The following is a 21,818-nucleotide window of genomic DNA, read 5'->3' as shown; positions in this document are numbered from 1 at the left end:
TGTAGTTATTATAATTCAAGTTGAAGAAAATAAAATATGGTATATCATAAGTATATAACAATCATGGAATGAATTTAATGAGAAAAACTGTGATTAAGTGTTGATCATTATTACTAGTAATTAAAAAATGATATTGCTGAAATCGTGATAGATCGAATCTGTAGAATGCAAATGCCTTTAAAATTATAGATTCTTATTAATTTATGTCTCGTCAGTTTACGAAATGCTTTAGTCTTTGAATTCAAATAATTTTCAACAAATTGCTTCTGATCTTCTCAAGAATAGACATATTTTATGCGGTAATACTTTCTATAAATATACGGATGCATTCAATTCAATATTAATTTTTATAAAAGTCTCTGATTTAACAAGTTTTTTTTTTCATTTTTTCTAAGTAAATGTTTTCCATTGTTAATAATTTGAATATTTTTTTTGAATATAAGAGCATTCAAAATTATAACAAATGAATTATTTATATTCTTTATAAAATTTATTTATTTATGATGATATATAGTTCTAAAGACAGCTTTTCCTAAATATATACTCACAAATATCAAAATGAAATCGTATCACTTTATTGCTGCGAAATTTCCATTTAAAGATTTAACATCTATAACATCACCAGTCAAATTCTGAGCCTTATCCAACTATGGATTGACTGTCAGTCAGTCGGTGCTTTCACTAACATAAAAACGAGATAATTCAAAAACACTGTTAATTAAATATATCAAATTTAGTATGGGATTTTTTTTGAGTACAAGTGCTGTGTTTGTCAAATTTTTGTTTCAATCGGTTTAGAAAACGTGTTTAAAGCATAAATTCGATTTTTGTACACTATTGACCACATGGCGAGGATTAATAGCCAAAAAACTCGCCAAGAATGGTGCGATAGATTCATAAAAATGCTTAATTCACATCAAAGTTCAATATTTCGTAACTATGCCATGTAAGAGGTTCTCAAGCATGAAAAGACTATCGGAGAGTATGCGAGAAAGCTTTGCACTTCCTCTGGTTTGCAGTTGTAAATAGAGAAATTAGTAAAGCAATATTTTTCAGTTAGTAATTTTTACTATTCATTTGCTAATTTTATTTTAGTCGTATATCTTACTCTTGTTAAATACACTTATATTATATTGTAGTCACGTAAGCCCAAATAATATTGTTATAAATCAAAAATAATATTATGCTTCAAATCACTATTGCTATGTGAAAGCAATATCAGATCACTATGTTTCAAAGAATGTCTAAATATTTCCGCCATTTCAATTTCTTTCTTTTTACATCAATCAAAAAGAATGATGTGAAACATGGAGAAACTATTGCATTCGACTTCAGAGTTATGTTCACAACAACAATATTTCATGGAAAAGTCTCATTTTCTGTGTCTTAGATAAATGAGGAATGCTCAAGAACAGAAAGAAGAACATTACGCTGGAATGGATTTGTGAGTGATTGTCCTGCGGAATCAATCACCTTGAAGATATCAGACTATAAAAGAATGAAAAATGAAACTGCATTCTTTTATTTGCTATGAGATATTCATTCAGTAAATTACTATAAATTCACAATCTTCTCAATGTGTATATAACATAATCGCCAAGCCTTTGGCAGTAGCATTTAATATAAAGAATGCCATGATTATAAATAATTTATATTCTCTTTCTAACGATTCTTAAGAAATATATCTGACTATAAAATATTCTTACAAAATTTATCATTTCTTCCTTAGTATTCAATGGTAAGTTTAACCATTGGTATTATTTTGAAGACTGAAACGGAATAAAACAATGTGATGATTCCAGATTTGTATTTTTGTTTCATTAAATGGTAAAAAGATAAATGGATTATATAGGTTTTCGAAAGCTCCAAATATTCCGTTTGTCTTTTCTTTCTTTCCGTTTATCTTTCGATGTGATTTGGATTCGGAAAACTTGAAACTCGCATTCAGTCATGTTTAGAAATTAAATAATAAATTTATTTAATAACTTTATAATTACAAGGGCATATGTTGGCACTAAGCTTGTACGAAATATATTATAAAGAAAATTTTTAATTTCATGCTTTCGCTTTAATCATTATTTGCAATTTTCTTAACTTAAAATACAAACATAGTCATTATTATAAGTCATGCCCGTGGAAGAAGAAATCTAAGCATGTCAAAAGTAGCTATCGTTGGGTTCATGGTTTCGGCCCACCTTATTGTAGGGCAGTGCATACCACCAAGAGATCTTCTGGCATTCTATATGAAGTCGAAGATCATCATCATACTAAATCCATATTCGTCCTGGAGAATATTGAAAAAAAGTTCCAAAAAATATCTTATTGAACGATGTCGTCCAATCAAGTGATCCGTTCAAGAGGTTGATAGTAATGAAATTTCTAGTAACAGGCCGTCGAAATCCAGAATCTAAAAGAAACATATGCTCCTCGAAATCCGTGTAGGAAATGAAGATTGGCGTTTGCAGACCAAGCTTTAACTGCAATGGAGTCAGTCATGTACCATCTTAATACACATTTTCCTCACACATAAAAGTTTTTCAAATCTCTCATTTTATGATTTTCTCGACATGTCTTTATATTTTTCTTAGAAATTTCAGAGATATTCTGAATTTTATAAACATTTGCTCAAACATTTCGCACAAGCTTATTTCGTTTAATCTTTAAATATTTTAAAAAAACAATAAAATATTTCTCATATTTTAATGAGTGAAATTTTAAATCTTTTACAAAAATTATGGAACTCAAATAGAATATAACTAGAAAAACTTATTAGTCAACGAATCTAGCTAAAAATAAAAATATAAAATCTTTGCGCCATTTTGAAATTTATTACCATGAGAAATCACATTTCATTGAATCCGTTTAGTATTTATAGTTAATATTTGCAAGCTATTCCACGAACTATATATCACATTCAAAAATACCCTGTCATTGACAATGGCATTCGTACATTTATTTTTGGTTTACCTAACAATTTGTTGAAAATTATAATTTATCACAAAAGCTTTTTATAATGCAACACCATGAAAATTTAAGAATCTAAATATTTTAAATAATTAATACAGTATTGGATTTTTGATATAAAACCCGAAATACCATAACATCTATGATGAGACATTTAAATATAACTATGTTTGAAATTTGAATTAAAAAATTAGTCGAGGAATAACACTCCAACTTTGGTTTAACAGTATAAAAACATCTAAAATAATCAAATTATTAAAAATTGCATTCATTTATTGTCAAATGTTTATTTATAGAATACTATGCAAAAGTATATCCCTGAATATTCTGAAAAATTTTATAATTTATGATTAACTTCCTAATATTAATAATTGTTAGATAATTAGAATCAAAGAAAATTGTCTTCATTCATAATTTGAAGTTAATTATATATATATATATATATATATATATTCCATTTACTTAAGAATGTCAGTGATTTGTTTATACAATTAAAATTATTTTTCATTTTTAAAGAAACACTATTTTACGTTTGTGTTTTATTTAATTATATTTCTATTTAAGCAGTGTATTGCGCTTATGACTTATTTACTTGTTTTCAAAATTAAACACAAAATTCTATTTGTATATGGTTGATTCATTATTTTTTAAGAGAACTGAAAGAATATTTAAATAATAATATATTTCATAATTAAAAGGTATTATTTGAAACAAATATTGTAAATTAAATGTTTATCGTAATTAATTAAAATCGTGTAAATTAGATTAATTAAATGATATATTCTGTTCCATTATTTTATTTATTTATATTTTTTGCTGTTCCGAAGAAAAAAAAAATCTTTTCAAATATTTATTACGACTAACTAAGCTTAAAATTTAATTAAGTTTTTCCATTGTGATTTGTATTTTATACAAGGGATGTTCAAATAAAAGGGTAAGAAAAGAAGTTGTGGGTATGAATGAAGACTTTATTCAAAGTATACGCCATAGGCCTGAGCACAACGATCCCATTGATTAACGAGCCGAAGGATTCCTTGTTCCCAGAATTCATGTGGCCGTCACGAGACCCAATACTTCACAGCGTCCTTGAGTTCGCCATCCAAGGTCCTTTACTCTTTGAATTCATCGAATACAGAAGAACCATTAACTCCGATGCGAGACACTCCGAAGACTACGCAGGTTCATCACGAACAAAATATTGAAACTACTCAAGGTGGGTGTGGTACTGCTCCATGTTAACGCGCGTCCACACTTCTTCAGGTTCACACACACGGAATTGGTCAAGTTCAAGTAGGAGCAGCTCGACCATCCGCCCTACAGCCCGGGCATGTCGCTGTGCGATTTTCAAGTGTTTGGTCCCCTGAAAAAACATCTGAAAGAGAAGCGCTTCAGTTCGGAAGGCGAACTTGAGGATGCTATGAAGGATTGGGTCTCGTCACGGTCACAGTAGTTCTGGGAACAAGGAATCCTTCGGCTCGTTAATCAATGGGATCGTTGTGTTCAGACCTAGGTGTATATTTTGAATAAAGTCTTCATTTATACCCAGAGTGTCGTTTCTTACTTTTTCATTTCAACACCTCTTGTATAAAAAGATATTAATTTAGTTCCTTTATTAAATATTATTATGCAATAAAAATATATTTAGAGTGCTTTTCATAAATATATAATTTGCAGAAGAATATATATAAGCAAATTCCTCTGTCTAAAAAAATATATTCAGTCTTTTCAAAGTTCCCCCAAAGTTCGTCTTTAGCAATTCAGGAATTTGCAAATTGCTTCAATAATAAACAATTTCAAAATATATTGATTTGTAAAGTACACAAAGAAAATATATATAGCTTATGCTCATATGTAGAAGCAAAGTATGTATGCATTATTAAACAGTTTGTTTTCTTATTGCGCAATTCACAATATTATTAGAATACGATAAAACATGATAATAACAAGTTCAAATTACTTGTATAGGGGTTTAAAATATGCGACGGCCTGTAAAGGAATTTTAAATTTAGAGCTCTTGAATTGCGAAATGTTCATTATTTTTATTAAAATAAATTCTCTACGAAATTGTAAAAAGTAAAAGTATTTTTCATATGCAATTAAATATGTATTTGTTAAAAAATAGTTTACATTAATAATATCTAGCAACTAATATATGAACTAATTATTAGCTTCTTGACCTTTCCAATATATATATATATATATTGTAGAATAACAGGAAACTTCTAAATGAATTATTTAAAGCGAGAAAGAAAGAAAATACAATGTAAATGAAAAATCACTAAAGAACAATATCCATATGAAGTTTATTTGAATTCGAAATGTCGTTTAATATTACATTCAACTAAACTTCTGCTGTTTTCATATTATATATATATATATATATATATATATATATATATATATTTGAATTTCAGAAGGATAAAATAATAGCCCTTCATTGGAACTTTCAAGCAATTAATACATTTCAAATTCTTAAAAGAGAAAACAAATAATATTTTTTCTATTAAAAAAACAAAGAAATGTTGCATTTTAATAATTAATACATTACGTATTAACAGCTCAAAGTTTTAAAACATTAAGATGTAGATTTTATTTCAATTACTTCCTAATATAATCATAATAATCATAAGTTTTTCAAAATTTAAAATATTTATTTTTTTGAAAATTAATTTGCTTTTCATTTTCATCAAAAATAGAGTTCCAATGATTGATGTATGAGTACAAAGTTCACTTTTCCTCAATGTTTTTATAGTTTTTGAAATACTGCTAATTATAGTACAATGTTAAAACGTATTACACCTCGAATATTTCAAGTTAACAATAATAATTGTTTTATTAATTAAAATTATTTAAAATATGTAAAAATAATAAAAAAAAAAAAAATCTAAAATATGAATCGAGAGAATTAGAATATTTTTTTTAAATATTGTTCAAAATGATGCAATTTTGTAATTCGAACTAAATGTTACTTCATAAAACAAATAACGTTTTCTTTTCTTTCTTTTTTTTCTATTTATGCAAGATGTTCATTTGAAATAAAAATTCATTTTCAATGGCACTTCAGACATATTGTTTGTTCCATTCCAACAACGGCTTATCTGTGATTATTTATACAATATTAAACTATAATACTTTAAAAACACTTTTTTTTTCAAATTTTGTAAAATACAATTTAAGACTAATTTATTGTGGCAAATGATGTTCTATGTCTTTATTTCACAATTCGATTAAAAGAACGATCAATGTATCCACGTAGAAATTATTGAATTTCCCACTTTTATCATTTATTTCAAATTGAAAGAAAGAAGATATAAACGTATCTAGAAAGTGTATTGAATAGGAAATCTAAATGACTGCTCGAAAATCTTTCATCTTTACTATCAGATAACGTGTCATCAATAGTTAAAACATTAGTACAAATTAGAAATTTTTAAATTAGCTATCTCATCATATTCAAAAGTATTAGAATGAAAAGATTTTACAGTTAAACGTTTGATCATTAACACTCTAAACCCATATCGATTTTACCTACTACTCAAATATGATCGGAGAACAATAATTTCAGACACCTTGATCGTTTACTAACTATATCGATTTTAATGCTGAGATCGCGTGTTTAGTACACATATATCATTTTACATATTCTATTAAAATCTTGTAGCAAATATTAAGTACATTTTAAACAATGTTTACTCGGTTCTTTAAATAACATTATCTTCAAGGAATAATAGAAATCTAAGGTTGGGCACAGTATGAACTTTAGAGATATTTTATTAACAGATAATCGAGAGAATGACGTATATATTTAAGTAAAATCAATCAGTGAGCACTATTTAAATGTAATACGGAATTTTTAATTGAAACATTCCTAAGAAATGTAAAAATGGAATTTTAGTGAGCTAAATGAAATAAGGTATTAAATTGATTCACTTTATATTTATAGTATTCAAAACTAAATACAAAACAATTAAACAATTTAATTCTTGAATTCACTATTTTTTTTTTTAAATCGAGTTGTTTTGTCACACTGACAGTAAACATTGAAAAAATAAATTTGAAAAGAAAAAAAAACTATGAAGGCTTTTATTTATTATTTGCCAAATATTAAGGAAAAATGAATAAAATTAATTAATCTTTAATTATTATTTATAGAACTTATCCAAAAATTAAAATTTTCCAATTACAAAAATGCTATATAAAAAACATTTTTATAGATATTCTAAATTTTTTTATGCAATTTTACCAAATATTCTGGTAGAATGCCTTCTTTTTACATTTGTTGCAAAATTAAACGAGAAGTTAAACAGATTATAGATTTTTGACGGCTTGTATAAAATATTTTCTTGGGCAATGAAATTTTTAAGATTTAATTTAAACTAATTCATACTCTCTATCCATATAAGCCTATTTCCATGCTATAAATACTTATTTTTCAAAAAGTTTGAATTTTTTAAATCAATTAATATTTATGCATTCAATAAAATCATTTGAATTCAGAACGTTTATCACATATAACATTTCAGTTAGAAAATCCACGAATATGTGACCACATATTTCTACTGAAAATTTGCATGGTTTTGAAGATTGAAAATTTCAGATTATTTTTACTGCCTGTGCAATCAGAAATGCATGTCATAGAAAATATGTTTCGCTGCTGAATTTAGACTCCCTGAGTATTTGCTGGCATATATTTATAAAGAAGTAGTTTTATTAAACTGCAAGTACCGGAATTATTTTTTATAGCTTATTTATTTTAAAATCGATGTAACTTCTTCATGAAGCACCATTTAAAGTAGAAAAAAATATCTCAAAAATATTTGGTCACCAATCGAAACGCGGAAATCGGTCCCCTAGATAGGACATTAGCTGTCGAAAGTGAAATGTTAATTTCTTTAAGCATAATTAAAGCAAAAATATTTTTTTATTCCAAAATCCATATCAGCATATAATGTATGAATCCAAATATTAAATTTTTATACTGTATAAGTGTTTTATTCTGTTTCTTCACATATTTTATAATACTGCGTAACCTTGGCTTTTTTTAAAACTAATTTAATATATATAGCTTTTACTTTCAATTTATGAGTACTGCTGCTAATAATAACTATAAATGTCCCATTCAGCAGGCAACTGTATGCTATCTAATTTACTCAATTATTTTACAAAGGAATTCAATACCTAACTTTATCTATGTATAACTTTATATTAAAATATTTTAATAAATCAAATACTCAAAATTTAAAGAGTTAAAACTTTTGTAATATCTGTTATAATAAGGCAACTCCTCTATAAATTTTTTTTAACTACGATTTAATACGCATTGTTATTGCTCCCTATTTTAAGGCCCCAATGAATGCTTCCTATATTTATATCCATTGATTGATAATCTATCTCAATATTTTCAATTAAAGAAAAACATCAAATAACACGTGACAAATTGAAACATTACTACAATATTGTTGATTTGTCATTCAAGTAAATGACTGTTTTAAAAGAAATCTTAATTTTTCGATATCCCATTACTTATTTTTAATTCCACACTTTTTTCATCTGCTTTTTTTAATAAACTTGCCCTAACTTTTTTCAATTCTAGATAATTACTCACTTGAATTTCAAGATTATATATACATGCATAAAAAGAATGATTTTTTAGAAATATATAAGTGAAAAAAAACGGCAAAAACATCTAAAAGCATCTGTCTGTATTATTGAACTTAAGGCTCAAGCGAAGACAAGCTATTATAGGAGGCTACGATAATAAATAAGAATTCTATCATACCTTGTAATCATGTAGTGGCATGTGCTGTTTTTCTGCGCAGAACAATATGGATTTAACATCCCCAGATAGTAACAGTTTATTGCAAACTTCATCTGCAGTTAAATTGCTGATGTCGATGTGTCGTGTTTCACGTGATCCTGGAAAAGAGAGATACAGATAATATATAACATAATAAAAACACAATCACTATAGAATGATAAATATTGATTATCTACTACCCTATTAATTTCAAAAACAAAACTTGATTGATTAATTTTAAAATAAAAGCAAAATTATTTTTAAGATCACTTTTAGATATTAAAAAAAATCATTTATTTATTTGGTATAAATGTGCCTTTTTATATTTGCCATAATGACTAACCCTTTCTAGGGCCGAGGGAAGTATGCTACCCACCATTTTACGGCTATTGGAAGTGTTCACTAGCATTTTCGTCCCTTTCCTGGACGTGGACCATCATTGTCAAACTTTTTGAAACGACAGATTGCATCAGACACTAATTGCCGAGGCACATTAACCCTTTCTAGGGCCGTGGGAAGTATGCTTCCCACCAAATTTATCGATCTTTGTATGAAATTATGAAGTTTGGCATAAGTTCTGACAAATTTTTTTAGTAAAACAAAAACTAAGATACTTCAGTTCTTTATCTCACACTAAATGATGTGTCTAGATTTGTTACTTAATTATTAATTAACCACATTAATTAAGTAATCAAATTAAATTTATCTAATAAGCTAAATGAATCCATTTTCTTATTTTAATTTCAAGCCTAAAAATATTTTAACATAATATGACTAGAAAAAAATGGCCCTTTAAATGGTTAAAAAAGAGTGAAAAGTTATGGCCAAATTGTATCATTTAATAATTCTAGTTTAATTACTGCTTATATTTTCATTAAAGTGTAAGGTTTGGTTATTTCATAGATTTGATATTTTTGTCATGAAATAATTAATCCTGATTTATCAGTTAGTTCGTGAAATAATTGTTTAATTTCATTAATTATTCCAGAAATTAAACTTAAAACAATATATAAAATTAAGTACAACTTTGTAAAAATGAGAGACTATTGGAAATATTGCTATTCTTAACAACTATAATGATATGAATTTTAAATTAATGCATATTTACAATATCTGAAAGTAAGTAGCTCTCCCTGCCTATCGAATATTCTTGAATGTTGCAATTTAAACGCGTAATTGGCTACGTTTAGGCAATAAGGAACCAGTCATTAATTTGGATTTAAAATTCAGTGAGAATTACGAGCATTTTCTTTTGCAAAGTTCATTCTCAATTTAATGCTTGCATGTTAAGTTTTTGTTATTTAATTTTTTAGTTAAAAACTACTTAATTACTTTTTACAGTTCTACATTAAAGAAACAGCTGTATTTGAAAATGTACATTTTTATAAAGGCTTGATATTGCATAATTGTGTCCACTCATAAGCATATTACCATATCAATTTCTTCGATGCATCAAAATTGCTTTGAAGAAAAGCTGTTCCAATCGCTTTATACATCAACAAATTCGTATCATTAAATATTTAGTGTTGCAAAGAAGATCAAATCAAAATCATAATTTCACTTTGGTATAAAAATTCGAAAATTTTCAATATCTGTTTAGCATGAATGAAAATAAAAATTACAACAATACAAGATTATAAAATAAATGTTTAGAAAAATAGAAGTTTTGTGAAAAATAACGTAATACATTTTTTATTTATTCTGGCAGCATATTCATATGAAAATAAATTCAACAGAAGCAGTTTTAAGAATTAAATTTTATCAGCGAATTAAAACATAGAATTTTTTAATATATATATATATATATATATATATATATATATATATATATATAGTTTGTATTCATTATTTATAAATGTCATTATATCTCCCATTAACTACCAATTGACCTCACTTGTATGACATGAAAATTTACATAAATTAATAAATAAAATGATAAATAAGGTTTGTAAATATTAAATTAATGAACTGTTGTTTAGAAGGAGGCATGTGCAAAATTTTAAAAATCTGCACATCAAAAATAGAACTTTAAACAGAATACAGAATATCATGCTCACCAACTTCGCAAGCATGAAAAATGCGGGTTAAGGTATTCCGAAGCCTTTTGTTTAAAATGAATTTCAATTTACATGATTAAATAGCTGAAAGATGTAAATAACTGTTTTATAACAGTCATTATTTAATAAATTACTATTCATAAAATGCAAACTATGAACACAGATAATAGCACTTATCGATAAATATATACTGGGTGCGCAAAGAGTTCTTATTTTTTTTTTTAAATTCATAAAACCCGTAAAATTAAGCAAAACAAAAAAATATGTTTTGCAGATGTAGCATCGATACGTCACGGCATTGTTTTTTGGTAAGGAAAAATAATAATAATAATAATAATAATTAAAAAACTGCCGATAAGTGGCGCTTTGCAGATAAGTAAATTTAAAGACATGCCAAAAACAAAAATAATATTACCAAACAATTTGTTATAGCAATATGTGTTCCATATGTCCACCACTAAAGGTGATAACACATTGCAGACGTGTCACAATTCCAGCAACGGCAGAGTACAGCATGTCCAGATGTATACAAGACAGATCTCGGCGAATTACATTTTTTAATCGAAACAAATTGGATGGACGGGACGATACACCCGGGATTTTAAATTTCCCCATAGCCAAAAGTCTGCTGGTATCAGATCTGGAGACCGAGGAAACAATGGAAACTTGGCTTCTTCCAGCTTCCCGTGTACTACTAGTTCCCGCAGCCAATTCTGAAGCTAATGCTTCCATTTCGCTGCAAACCATGCAGACCGTGTTTGCCTTAGACTTCTTCGTCTGGACCTTAAATGATCCTACAGCGATCCAGTTTCCTCAAATCGCTGAACAAGCTTTATGAGGCCTGCCAGTGTTAAAGGTCCTTTCCCATTCTTCACATTTTTCTGAAGTCGGTATTTACGCTGTGCAAGAGTCGTTGATTCCTAGTTCAGGTAAGACTGCTTCACAAACAAAGCTTTATCTTTTCAACATAGCATCCTTGTTTACTTACGTAGTATGCAACGAAGAACTGATTCTGGATCAAGAGCGTAAGTAATTATAACCGCCAGTCTCATTTGCGTATTTTCAACTAAGCCGTTCATACCAGCGCTACCTGTCGGCTGTTATTTGAATTATTTTTTATCACCTAAAAATATCCCTTACTTATTGATGCTAAATCTGCAAACCGTTTTTTATTTTGCTTAATTTTATGGGATTTATAAATTTTTAAAGTTATTACAGATTTTTTGCTCACCCGGTATATCAAAATAAGACTTCGCTTAACAATTGGTTTCTTTTAAAAGGCAGCTTAACAGAAGATATTTCTAATCACAACAAATATTTCCCTCAAACTTGCATCTTTTAATAAATAAAACGTAGAAAAAATTGCAGAAGACTATTCTAAATGTTTGTCAAGAATAAATGGGACCGGGAAAAAGTCACAAATAAGAAGCGTTAAAAGATTACGCTTGAGATTAGACCCATACATCAACAATAAATATCCATTACTTTTTTTATTAGGACAAATTGTACTCGGTTGTAAATGATCAATAACTTAAAAGCTTCTTAAAAAGCATTTCACTAGAATGAACAAAAAGTAAAACACAGATAAGAAGTACGACTTTATTTATAAAATAATAATAAAAAATATGCTCAAGTTTCAGAAGCAAGAACATAATGTAAAAACCTCTCCAAGAAACAAATAAAAAATATTGAATAAGACATTTATTTAAATTTTCTTCCAAGGTGAAAAGAAGGAATGCTGTTGCAACTTTTCTTTAAAAACTCTTCCCCCTCTGTGGATCTTCTTTCAAATTTTTGCTCTCGTTATTTACCATGGTTGCTAACTTATCTTTTTCCAAGCGTGTTCAAATGAATCAAATCAAACTTTTAAGCAGGGCCATTTATTTTTATTTGTAAGGTACTTTTCTGGTTTTATGATTTGATGCTTTTCAGATTTTGAATATATGTATTTTCTTATATCATTAAACTTACGCATCTATTCTTGCTATACATCAAAATAATATGATTTTCTGATATGTAAGTTCTTGGAACAATGTAAAAGTATTAAAAGATATGTAAAATTGAAGTCTGCTATCGCAAATTTCAAGTTATCATATGAGAACATATAATTTATATTTCATTGTTCGTCTTACTTAATTTAAGTCATTAACCAGTTTAAACCGATTGGAAACAATCACATGACTATCAGATTACGCACGCGTTAATATTTAGAAAACGATGTTAATTTTATTTCCATCTAAAAATGGTTCGAGCTCCAAAACTTTTTCTCTAGGTCATTTTTTTTTTTTGTAAACTATTTTCAATGATGAAGTGACTTTTTTATAGCGCAATCATCAACTTCTATATTTTATTTTTTTCATCTCAAAATCGTTTGAGTTGCAAAACGTTTTTTACCAGGCAGAAAAATTAAAAATGAAAACTTAAAGAAATTTTATTATCACATCATATATTTATTATACATCTTTAGATATCTCCTCTCACTGTTTCGTGCGCTTCTTCTTTCGATAATTTCTCAATACTCTGCTCTTTACTAGGCCAGACAGGAGAATATCGTGTACATGGCTGACATTCGCACCACGCTTTAATTTTTTTTTTTTTTTGGTGATAAGTCGCTAAATGTGACAACTTTCTTTTTCGTTTTCTTATAACCCTATAAGCGAAAAATTGATTCACTCAACAGTGTTAAATCGCCAATTTTCCGCCCGAGTATTTTGTGGCTTCAAAAACCTCAAACCAAAACAACATCAAATACTCTCATGATGTTCATTATGCTCATTCATTTTAATTCTGTGAATTATTCTTATATGGTTTGAAAAACCACTCTGTGACAAACCAGCTTATTCTGCACCAGAATAATTCTTTAAAGTGCTTGAATCTCAGTTTTTCACATCATAACTTTTTCCAAAACTCTGTAAACCATGCTTTTCCTTCAATCTGTTGTTTTGAAACTCATCAATCCCATCTTTTTTCATACGTTTAGACACTGACGGATTGGCTGTGATACGCATTATTATGATAGGAACTACGTGTAATAGAAAGGAATTAGTGAACGATTAATTAATGTAGAGAAGGAAACATCTAATTGGAATTACCACAGGTCAAATGGCGAAGGGAAAATTCCAAAGAACAATTTTTAATCGTCTAATAAAGGATGGGGTAATATTGTGTGTGCTATTAATCAATTTTTAAGCAAAGCAGCAAAGTGGGAACTTTTATTGAAGATAATTGAGCATTTAAAAAATTGAAGATACTTCATTGACAAATCCGCACTAAACTGAATTTGGAACACGATATTTTTGATATTTCAATGTGAAATTTCCATTTATATATTATTTCTATATGAATTTTAGATTGCAAGGCTTTGTAGTTCAAGAATCATTCAACTTTCCATACAAATTTGGTGCATGTCAAATACATTTGGGTCTAACATCAATCTGTAAATACAGTCTATGCAGATGTTTACTGATGTTTTGTTATGCTTAATTTTCGGCATCTGAAGAGTATTCCAAATTATAAAGTCCATTAAGAGTAGCTGTCTAATAACTTATAGACAGAGTGGTTACAAAACTAAATAACTATTTACGAATTATTTATATGCATATTTATAAAACAAGATATTATAGCTTGTAGTGGATTATTTAAACTTTATAAAAATGATATTCTTTCTCAAATTCTTTTTTAAAAAAAATTAATCTGTTCATTATATTGGCAGTTAAATGATACAAATTGTTATCTTAATATGTTACTATCAAAGCTGATTTAGATGGTTGTCGAAATTAAATGTCCTCAACTCAGAAGCCAGTGGTAAATGGCATTTAATTTGGACAACATACATTTTAGATTATTCATTCGAAATTTTTCCAAAAATACTAGTACGCGATGTTGTCGATAGGTGGTTCTACAAAGAGACAAAATGTTCTACATAAATTCGACACGAGTCTTCGTGGTTTGCCTCAATCCTTTCCGCTTACAAAACAATATATTCCTGAAAGTTACAGTAAAGTATAGATTCAGTGCAACATTCGACATTGGGGTTTATTTTTCTAACCGGTAACTTACACAGGGTTTCAAATCTGCTTCGTTTCTAGAAAATGATATTAAGATATACTGAAATTGTGTGTAAACACACACACACACACACACATTATTTTTTGGGGTAGTAGGTCGTAGCCAAGGTGGTGAGTCATTGATTAGTTTTTCATACTTTTGTTTAGTTATATTATCGTTCCGTTTTAAAGCAACACTAGAGCTATTTTGGAATGGACCTCGTAATTTTGAGCCGCAGTCAGATGACAATGATGACACCTGAGCCGGCACGAAGGTTCTTTGGTGGAATCGGGTCTCGAGACTGAAATCCTCCGGTTCCGAAACCCAATCCTTACCACCATGCCACCGCGGCCCCTGGTTTTTCATACAGCTATATCTCTCTTTTAAGCGATAAGAATCACATTACCGGAACACAATATCACAAATACGTAACAAATATTGACACCCAGAATTGTCTTTGTATTTGAGTATTTACAAAACTTACTCTCAGTTAAAATTTAAAGACAATTCGATTTGTATAGAAAAAAACAACAAACTAAATCTATACTTATAAATAAAGCTCAATGTGTGTGTGTGTGTGTGTGTGTGTGTGTTGGCGCTCTACAGGGCAGGTCATTTGACCTACAGCTACCAAATTTGGTTAGATGTATACCTTAGAGGTCGGGAATGTGCACCTGGGGTCCTTTTTTTGAATTTTTAATTAGAATTTTAATTATTAATTAAAAACTAACTTTCCCGCCAAAAAATCTTCCATTTTCTCCACCGCCAAATGAGTCAGGCTTCAGTTTTTTTCCCAACAGTAATGAGGCAAGGGTTAACATTTTTCGGCCGATTATTTCAAACGATTCTGTTTATTTTCTTAATGTTTTATGCATTTAAAATTAAACATTTTTAATGAATCAATCTTTCAGATTCATTCTGAAGTACTTTTGAATTAAAATAACACAGAATAAAGGAAATTAAAAATGTCTAATCTGCATAGCATTACCCCAACTGGCGTAGACAAATTCACGCATTTGCGTTACCGTAACTGGCGTTGGAAATTCACGCATGCGCATTGTGTTCTGATTGTTGACATGACAACCATTATTAAAGGATGTGGACTGAATTTAAATTATTTTTAGGTTAGTTGAATGCTTTTGTAATTAAATTATATTTATGTTAGTTATATATTTTTTGTATATGCTCATAGTTTTAAGTACATCGTTTTTTAAGTAGTTTTTTTAAACCTGTTTTCGACCGATTATTTTAAACGATTCATTTTATTTTCTTAGTGTTTGATGCATTTAAATTTAAACATTGTTAATTAATCGATCTGTTCATGATGAATCTGAGAAAATTTTGTTGAGAAATTCTTGAGATATTACATAAATTAAGAAAGATATTCTTTAGTGCACATAAAGTTTAAACGCTCAGTGACTCTGTTATCAGTAATCATATTATAAAAAAATTCTTTGTTTCAGTAAAAAATATTATTATATTAATTGCAGATTAATTCTTTCCACTTTTCTGCATTTCCCGTAGAATTAAAGCATTAATTCTACGGGAGCTAATAGAAAATTAGAGAGATACATATTACGTTATGGCTGAAGGCTTTTATAATATTATGAATGAATTATATGACTATCAAAGTTTGAAGTTTTAAAATATTTTGATGAAGAATCTATTAAAGTAGGAATTGCGTAAAATATTTAATTATTAAAATTTAAACGAGCATTAAGATTGGCGAACCAGCTGGTCGCCAAAGGCGGCTAGTTATAGATAAATATAAGGCCTTCATAGTATATTTGATAATGTGGATGTTTATTGCAAAAGCAACAAAAATTCAGATGTTTTATTGTTATTATGCTGGTTTGGTTGAAATAATAATAAAAAACGCCATAAGATTTTTAGGTTGAGAAATGTGTACAATCTGTCTTTTTAGTCAGTGACTTCGTAAAATAAAAGAGAAAGAAGTTGGATCGCATGCCTCTTGCTATCTGGTATGATTAATTATTTTCTTCTTTTTTGTTAATGACTGGGAAAGGGAGAGATATGTTCGAGATCTTTTGAGAAGAGTTTTCATTTCCTCTGGCATAATTTAAGAGACAGTAATTTATTTATGCATTTTCTTTGTGTTCAGCAGGTTGCTTTTTTTCTTCTTCTTTTTTTTCCTTTCGTCGCTTTGATCCTTTTTTATGATCTCTGAGGTGTAATTTGTGTTTTTAATTCCGGTAAGTTGCTCAACAGTAATTGTTTTTCCGAAGTATTTATGGTCAGTGAAGTGTATCATATAAAGATGAATGAAAAGGATTTATGAATGTAAATTTACATTCGTTACTTTTTCTTTTGTTCTAAGATTTTAGTTAAAAAAAAGCTTTAAAAATTAGAGGAGACTATTGATGCATGATAAAATTAAATATATTTCGACAATACACACATAATATTATATATATATAATTTTCGCTATTATTATTTATTAATTATTACTATCGCCGACTAAAACAAGAAAATATATTTTTATCACTCACAACTACAAGGAAATAAATATATCTCTCTAATTAAAACGCAGATTAGAATTTAAAATTAATTATCTAACTTCCATACTTTCTCGCATACAAAATACAGGATAAGAATAGAAAGAAGAAGAAGAAATAAGTATACAGTTTCAATGAATTATAAATCAAGAACAATATAAGATACTGTGGTGAAAGCTTATAAGCCAGTTAACAGATTACGCTTCACGAGCTATTGCTTTTGTATTGTGGTTATGTTACTCGGCTGCGAACCGCAAGGTCCCAGGTTCTATCCTCGCGCATCCCACGCGCAACAATACTAAATGTCACAGAACTATATAAGGTCATTTTAAAGTTTTGTTAGAGACAGCCTCGGATGTTCTATGTGTGACCCCTTAGAAAAGGCCGGTCTCTGTCTTTCTGGACACTGCACAGAACAAATTTACCTTAGGGGAATCTAGTATATGTTGTATTGTGAATTTGTGATTTTATCTTAATCAAAAAATAGAACTGTGCTTGAATACCTTCCCACTGTCATGAAATGTTGCTTCATCAATGGAAACTAAGTAATCGGCAAAATCATTATTTTCAAAACGAAGCTGCATATCGGCACAAAATTCAAAGCACTTATGTTGGTCAAAACCGTTTAGATTTTGCAACAGCTACATTTCGTATGGAATCATTTTCAGCTTCTTTCTTAAAATTTCCCTGACGGTGGGCTGAGAAATATGTACTTCACGACCCCTCTCTGCATTGATTTTTCCAAGCTTCGTTGAATGACGACTTCTTGTCGTAGAGCCAGTCGTCCAGGACTTACAACTTTGCACAAACAGTGAATTTTCATGCTATTGTTTGAGAGATTTTCTATCTGGAACTTCTTTTCCGAATTGACATCGAAAACGACATTCTTAAAGTGTTGCGTATTCCGTTTTCCTAAATTGAAGAATACAAAGTATTCTTCACTGCAGACACCGCCATTTTGACAGACTAGTCATAAAACACACATGCTAATGCTTATGTGACTTCTGTCAAAAGCCAGAGACAAACTTTAAGAGTACATCTACCTAACAATTCGCTAAGGTGGCTCGTGTCTTTGGCTGTTTTTGTTTTACAGCATCTAGAAAGTATATACTTCTTTATGAACCATCCTGTATATAAAGAGAAGGATTGTAATCGTCAAGATATTCAACGTTGACGAATCTCCACATTGAAAATCTGTCCGAGTCATTTTGGGATTGTTTTCAATTATGTCTACTTGCCTGGAAGTCACTCTTTTAATTTTGTCTGTTGTCTGAAAATAGACAAATAAAAGAAGTTTTGAGGTTGGAGAATGAAATTTGGTATAGGCCCTTACACCAATTTTTAATTATTCTATTTTGAATAAAATCGATTAAATAGAAGTGTGTCTATATATCAGATTTTCTAAGAACAAGTAAAGTCAATAAGTACAAAACGTAAAGAGTTTGATAAATAAAATTGATACACAAGATTAACGTTTGAAAGATAGATTCGAATAAAATTTTGAATCAAATCCGTTGAGGAATTCGTCTGACCGTTTGTACCTTCGCCTGCATGTAAACACTATAAATTAGATAAAAGAAATTTCACATGTGATTCATGATGCTCTTAATAAAATTTAGTTCTTTTTCAAAATTCATTTTTCTCTCAGTTTGATAAAAAATAAAGTTGGATAAGCTTATTCATTTTTTTTTTTTAATATTACGAAGCACGATATATTTACGAACGTGATTCTGAAAATAAAAATCTGAGAACTTTAAAATTATGAATTTGTTGAAGGTCATGTGGGGTCGATTGTGGGGATGTAACATTTATTTTCGGATATGGGAGAGAAACAATCCTGCTTGTTTGAATTGTTGGTTGCATTCTCAGTAATCTTAAGTTTAATTCTAGGTCGTCAATTTTTCACTAAACTTTAATTTATCTCACACTCTCTCTTTCCTTGTTATTGTATATTCATTGTAATTTTATAATTTGTTACTCTTTACATAGGTACGAGCTAAAAAGAAGAAAAGAAAAATAAATATTGAAGAAGTTCTAATTCTTGAATATAATTCATCACTTCATCCATTATTGTCAGATGCTAATTTCTTTTAACTCCACCAAATACAAATAAAGATAAAATGTTGAATAAAACTATAAAACATTGTTGTTAATTGTTATCATTCTAATATTCTGATTTCTTGAGAAATAATGGCTTAAATCAGCGTTTCTTAACCTTTCAGTATTCGTGGCCCAGTTTTCAATCATAATTTTCATCGCGCTCCCCGCTTACAATAAAATGTATACAACAATAATGTATATTCAGTATTTTGGATTCTGTTTTTAAATTATTTTTAACTAACTGCCAAAACAAGAGTAAAAGCGCGCCAACTTTGGCGAAAAGCCCTTTCTGTTATTTTGTCAAGCGGGCGGTAAACAGTTGAAGCGAATGAAAGCGGGAAAAATTTAAATATTATATTTGAAATGAAAGCCAAACAGGGAGATAACGTTAAAAGAATATGAAATTAGAAAAATTCGTCAATGAAAGTTAACCTAGATGAGGTGAGCTAAATTTAGAAATTGGGAATACATTTTTTCGAATAATAAAATAAATAAAACAAAAGCATGACTAAACAAAACAGAAAAAAATAAGTAATGTTTGTGGAATGGAATCCACACGACCGATGCTGTCTCCAGCAAATGTTTACTCATAGGAAGAATGAAAATGTTCGATAACGCAAGTTTCAATTCCAGCCAGTCTCATTCGAGTCGATCCTTCTATCACTATCGATTCTATCGTGAATGTGTATGTGTTATATATGTTTTCGTGTTAATTGCAATTCACCATATTAAATATTCACGGCTGCAGATTTATGCAGGCTCATGGATAAATTTTTAAGCGAAAGACGATATTCAAGCATCAACAAGTAAACAGGCGAGAGTGGTTCCGAAAATAAAATCAAGAAAATATTCACAAGAATACCTAAACTTTGGGTTTACCAGTACTGAAGTAAATGAAGAAGAAAGGCCCCTGTATATAATTCGCTCAAAAATTCGCAGACAGCATGAACCCTAAAAAACTTAAACGACATTTGGAAACGCTTCATAGTGAGTATATCAACAAACCCAGAGAATTCTTCGAATTAAAATTAAAGTCATATAAAAAGCAAAAATCATTTTTAAAAGAAACTTTGTCTGTGAATAAAAAAGCTTTAATTGTATCTTACAAAGTTTCATATAAAATAGCCAGGTGTAAAAAACCCTCATACCATTGGTGAAGAGCTTATTTTTCCAAGTTAAGTTTGGAGATAATTTTTCAAAAGAAATGCAGTCCATACCTCTTTCAAATGATACTGTTGTTCATCAATTGGTGATATATCTTAAGATGTACAGTGTCAGTTTTTCTCGAAGTTGCGTTGCAAATTGTTTTCAATACAGCTTCATGAAGCAACAGATATAATAAAGATGCTCATTTAATTGCCTACGTTCGATTTTGTGATAATAGTCAGTAGTAGAAGAATACTTTTCCACAAACCAATAGAACTTAAAACAACAGCGCTTAATTATTTGCTGTTTTAAATGATTTTATGAACGAGGAAAACATAGAATGGAAAAATTGAGTCGGAATAGGCACCAATGGTGCTCGTCCGGAAAATTCCAATGTATACAAGCACTTGTAAAAAAAACTCGCCCCAGTGCGTCTGGACACATTGCATGATCCACAGAGAAGCTTTGGCTTCGAAAGAAATGAGACTTGGTCTGAATACTATGTTAACTAAGGTTGTAACAGTAGTAAATTATATAAAAATGAGACATCTGAAATCGAGAATCTTTTCCGCACTTTGTAAAGACATGGGTTCTGTACATTCAGCATTACTATTTTGTTTCGAGGCAAGATAGATATCACGTGGGAAAATTTTGCAACGTGTTTATGAATTAAGAGAAGAAATCTTCATTTTCCTAGAAGAAGAAAACAGACCGGATGCCGAAAATTTTTGCGATGGTTTATTTGTGATGAAATTGAGCTACTTGGTCGACATATTCGAGAAATTAAATAACTTTAATCTTCAACTCCAAGGTGCAAATACATTTATGTTGGATACGAATGATAAAGGTAATGCTTTTTGTAGAAAATATGAATTGTAGGAATTTTGGGGCAGGAATTTAGAAATTTAAAGCAAAAAACCTAATAATGTTTGCAAATGAGGATGATTGTATTAAAACTTACAAGGCTGATGAAGAACATGTAAAAGTTGTTTTTGTAACCATTGAAAATCATTTAGCCATGCTGGCAAAGAATTTTAAAAAGTATTTTCTTGCTGACGACAAACTGATAGCAAGTTACGAGTGGATTAGTGATCCATTTCACAATACTCCCAAAGGACTCTCAATTGATGAGGAAGAAAAATTCATAGACTTCACGACAAGTGGCGAAACTAAAAGACAATTTAGTAATAA

At 29.0% G+C, this 21,818-nt stretch overlaps 1 protein-coding gene across 1 annotated transcript in view; it reads right to left on the bottom strand.

Annotated features, from left to right (window-relative positions):
* LOC129966074 (nephrin-like) overlaps positions 1–21,818 on the bottom strand; it is a 679,668-nt gene that overhangs the window by 88,863 nt on the left and 568,987 nt on the right. Inside the window, exon 18 of the mRNA XM_056080443.1 lies at positions 8,744–8,880. Coding sequence (XP_055936418.1) covers positions 8,744–8,880 — 137 coding nt within the window. The remainder of the gene's footprint in view (positions 1–8,743; positions 8,881–21,818) is intronic.

The sequence above is a fragment of the Argiope bruennichi genome, chromosome 4 (genome assembly GCF_947563725.1).
Source record: "Argiope bruennichi chromosome 4, qqArgBrue1.1, whole genome shotgun sequence".
In the NCBI taxonomy this organism is placed as follows: domain Eukaryota; kingdom Metazoa; phylum Arthropoda; class Arachnida; order Araneae; family Araneidae; genus Argiope; species Argiope bruennichi.
The sequence above is the reverse complement of the archived record's forward strand: the minus strand, read 5'-3'. Positions and strand labels throughout refer to the sequence as shown.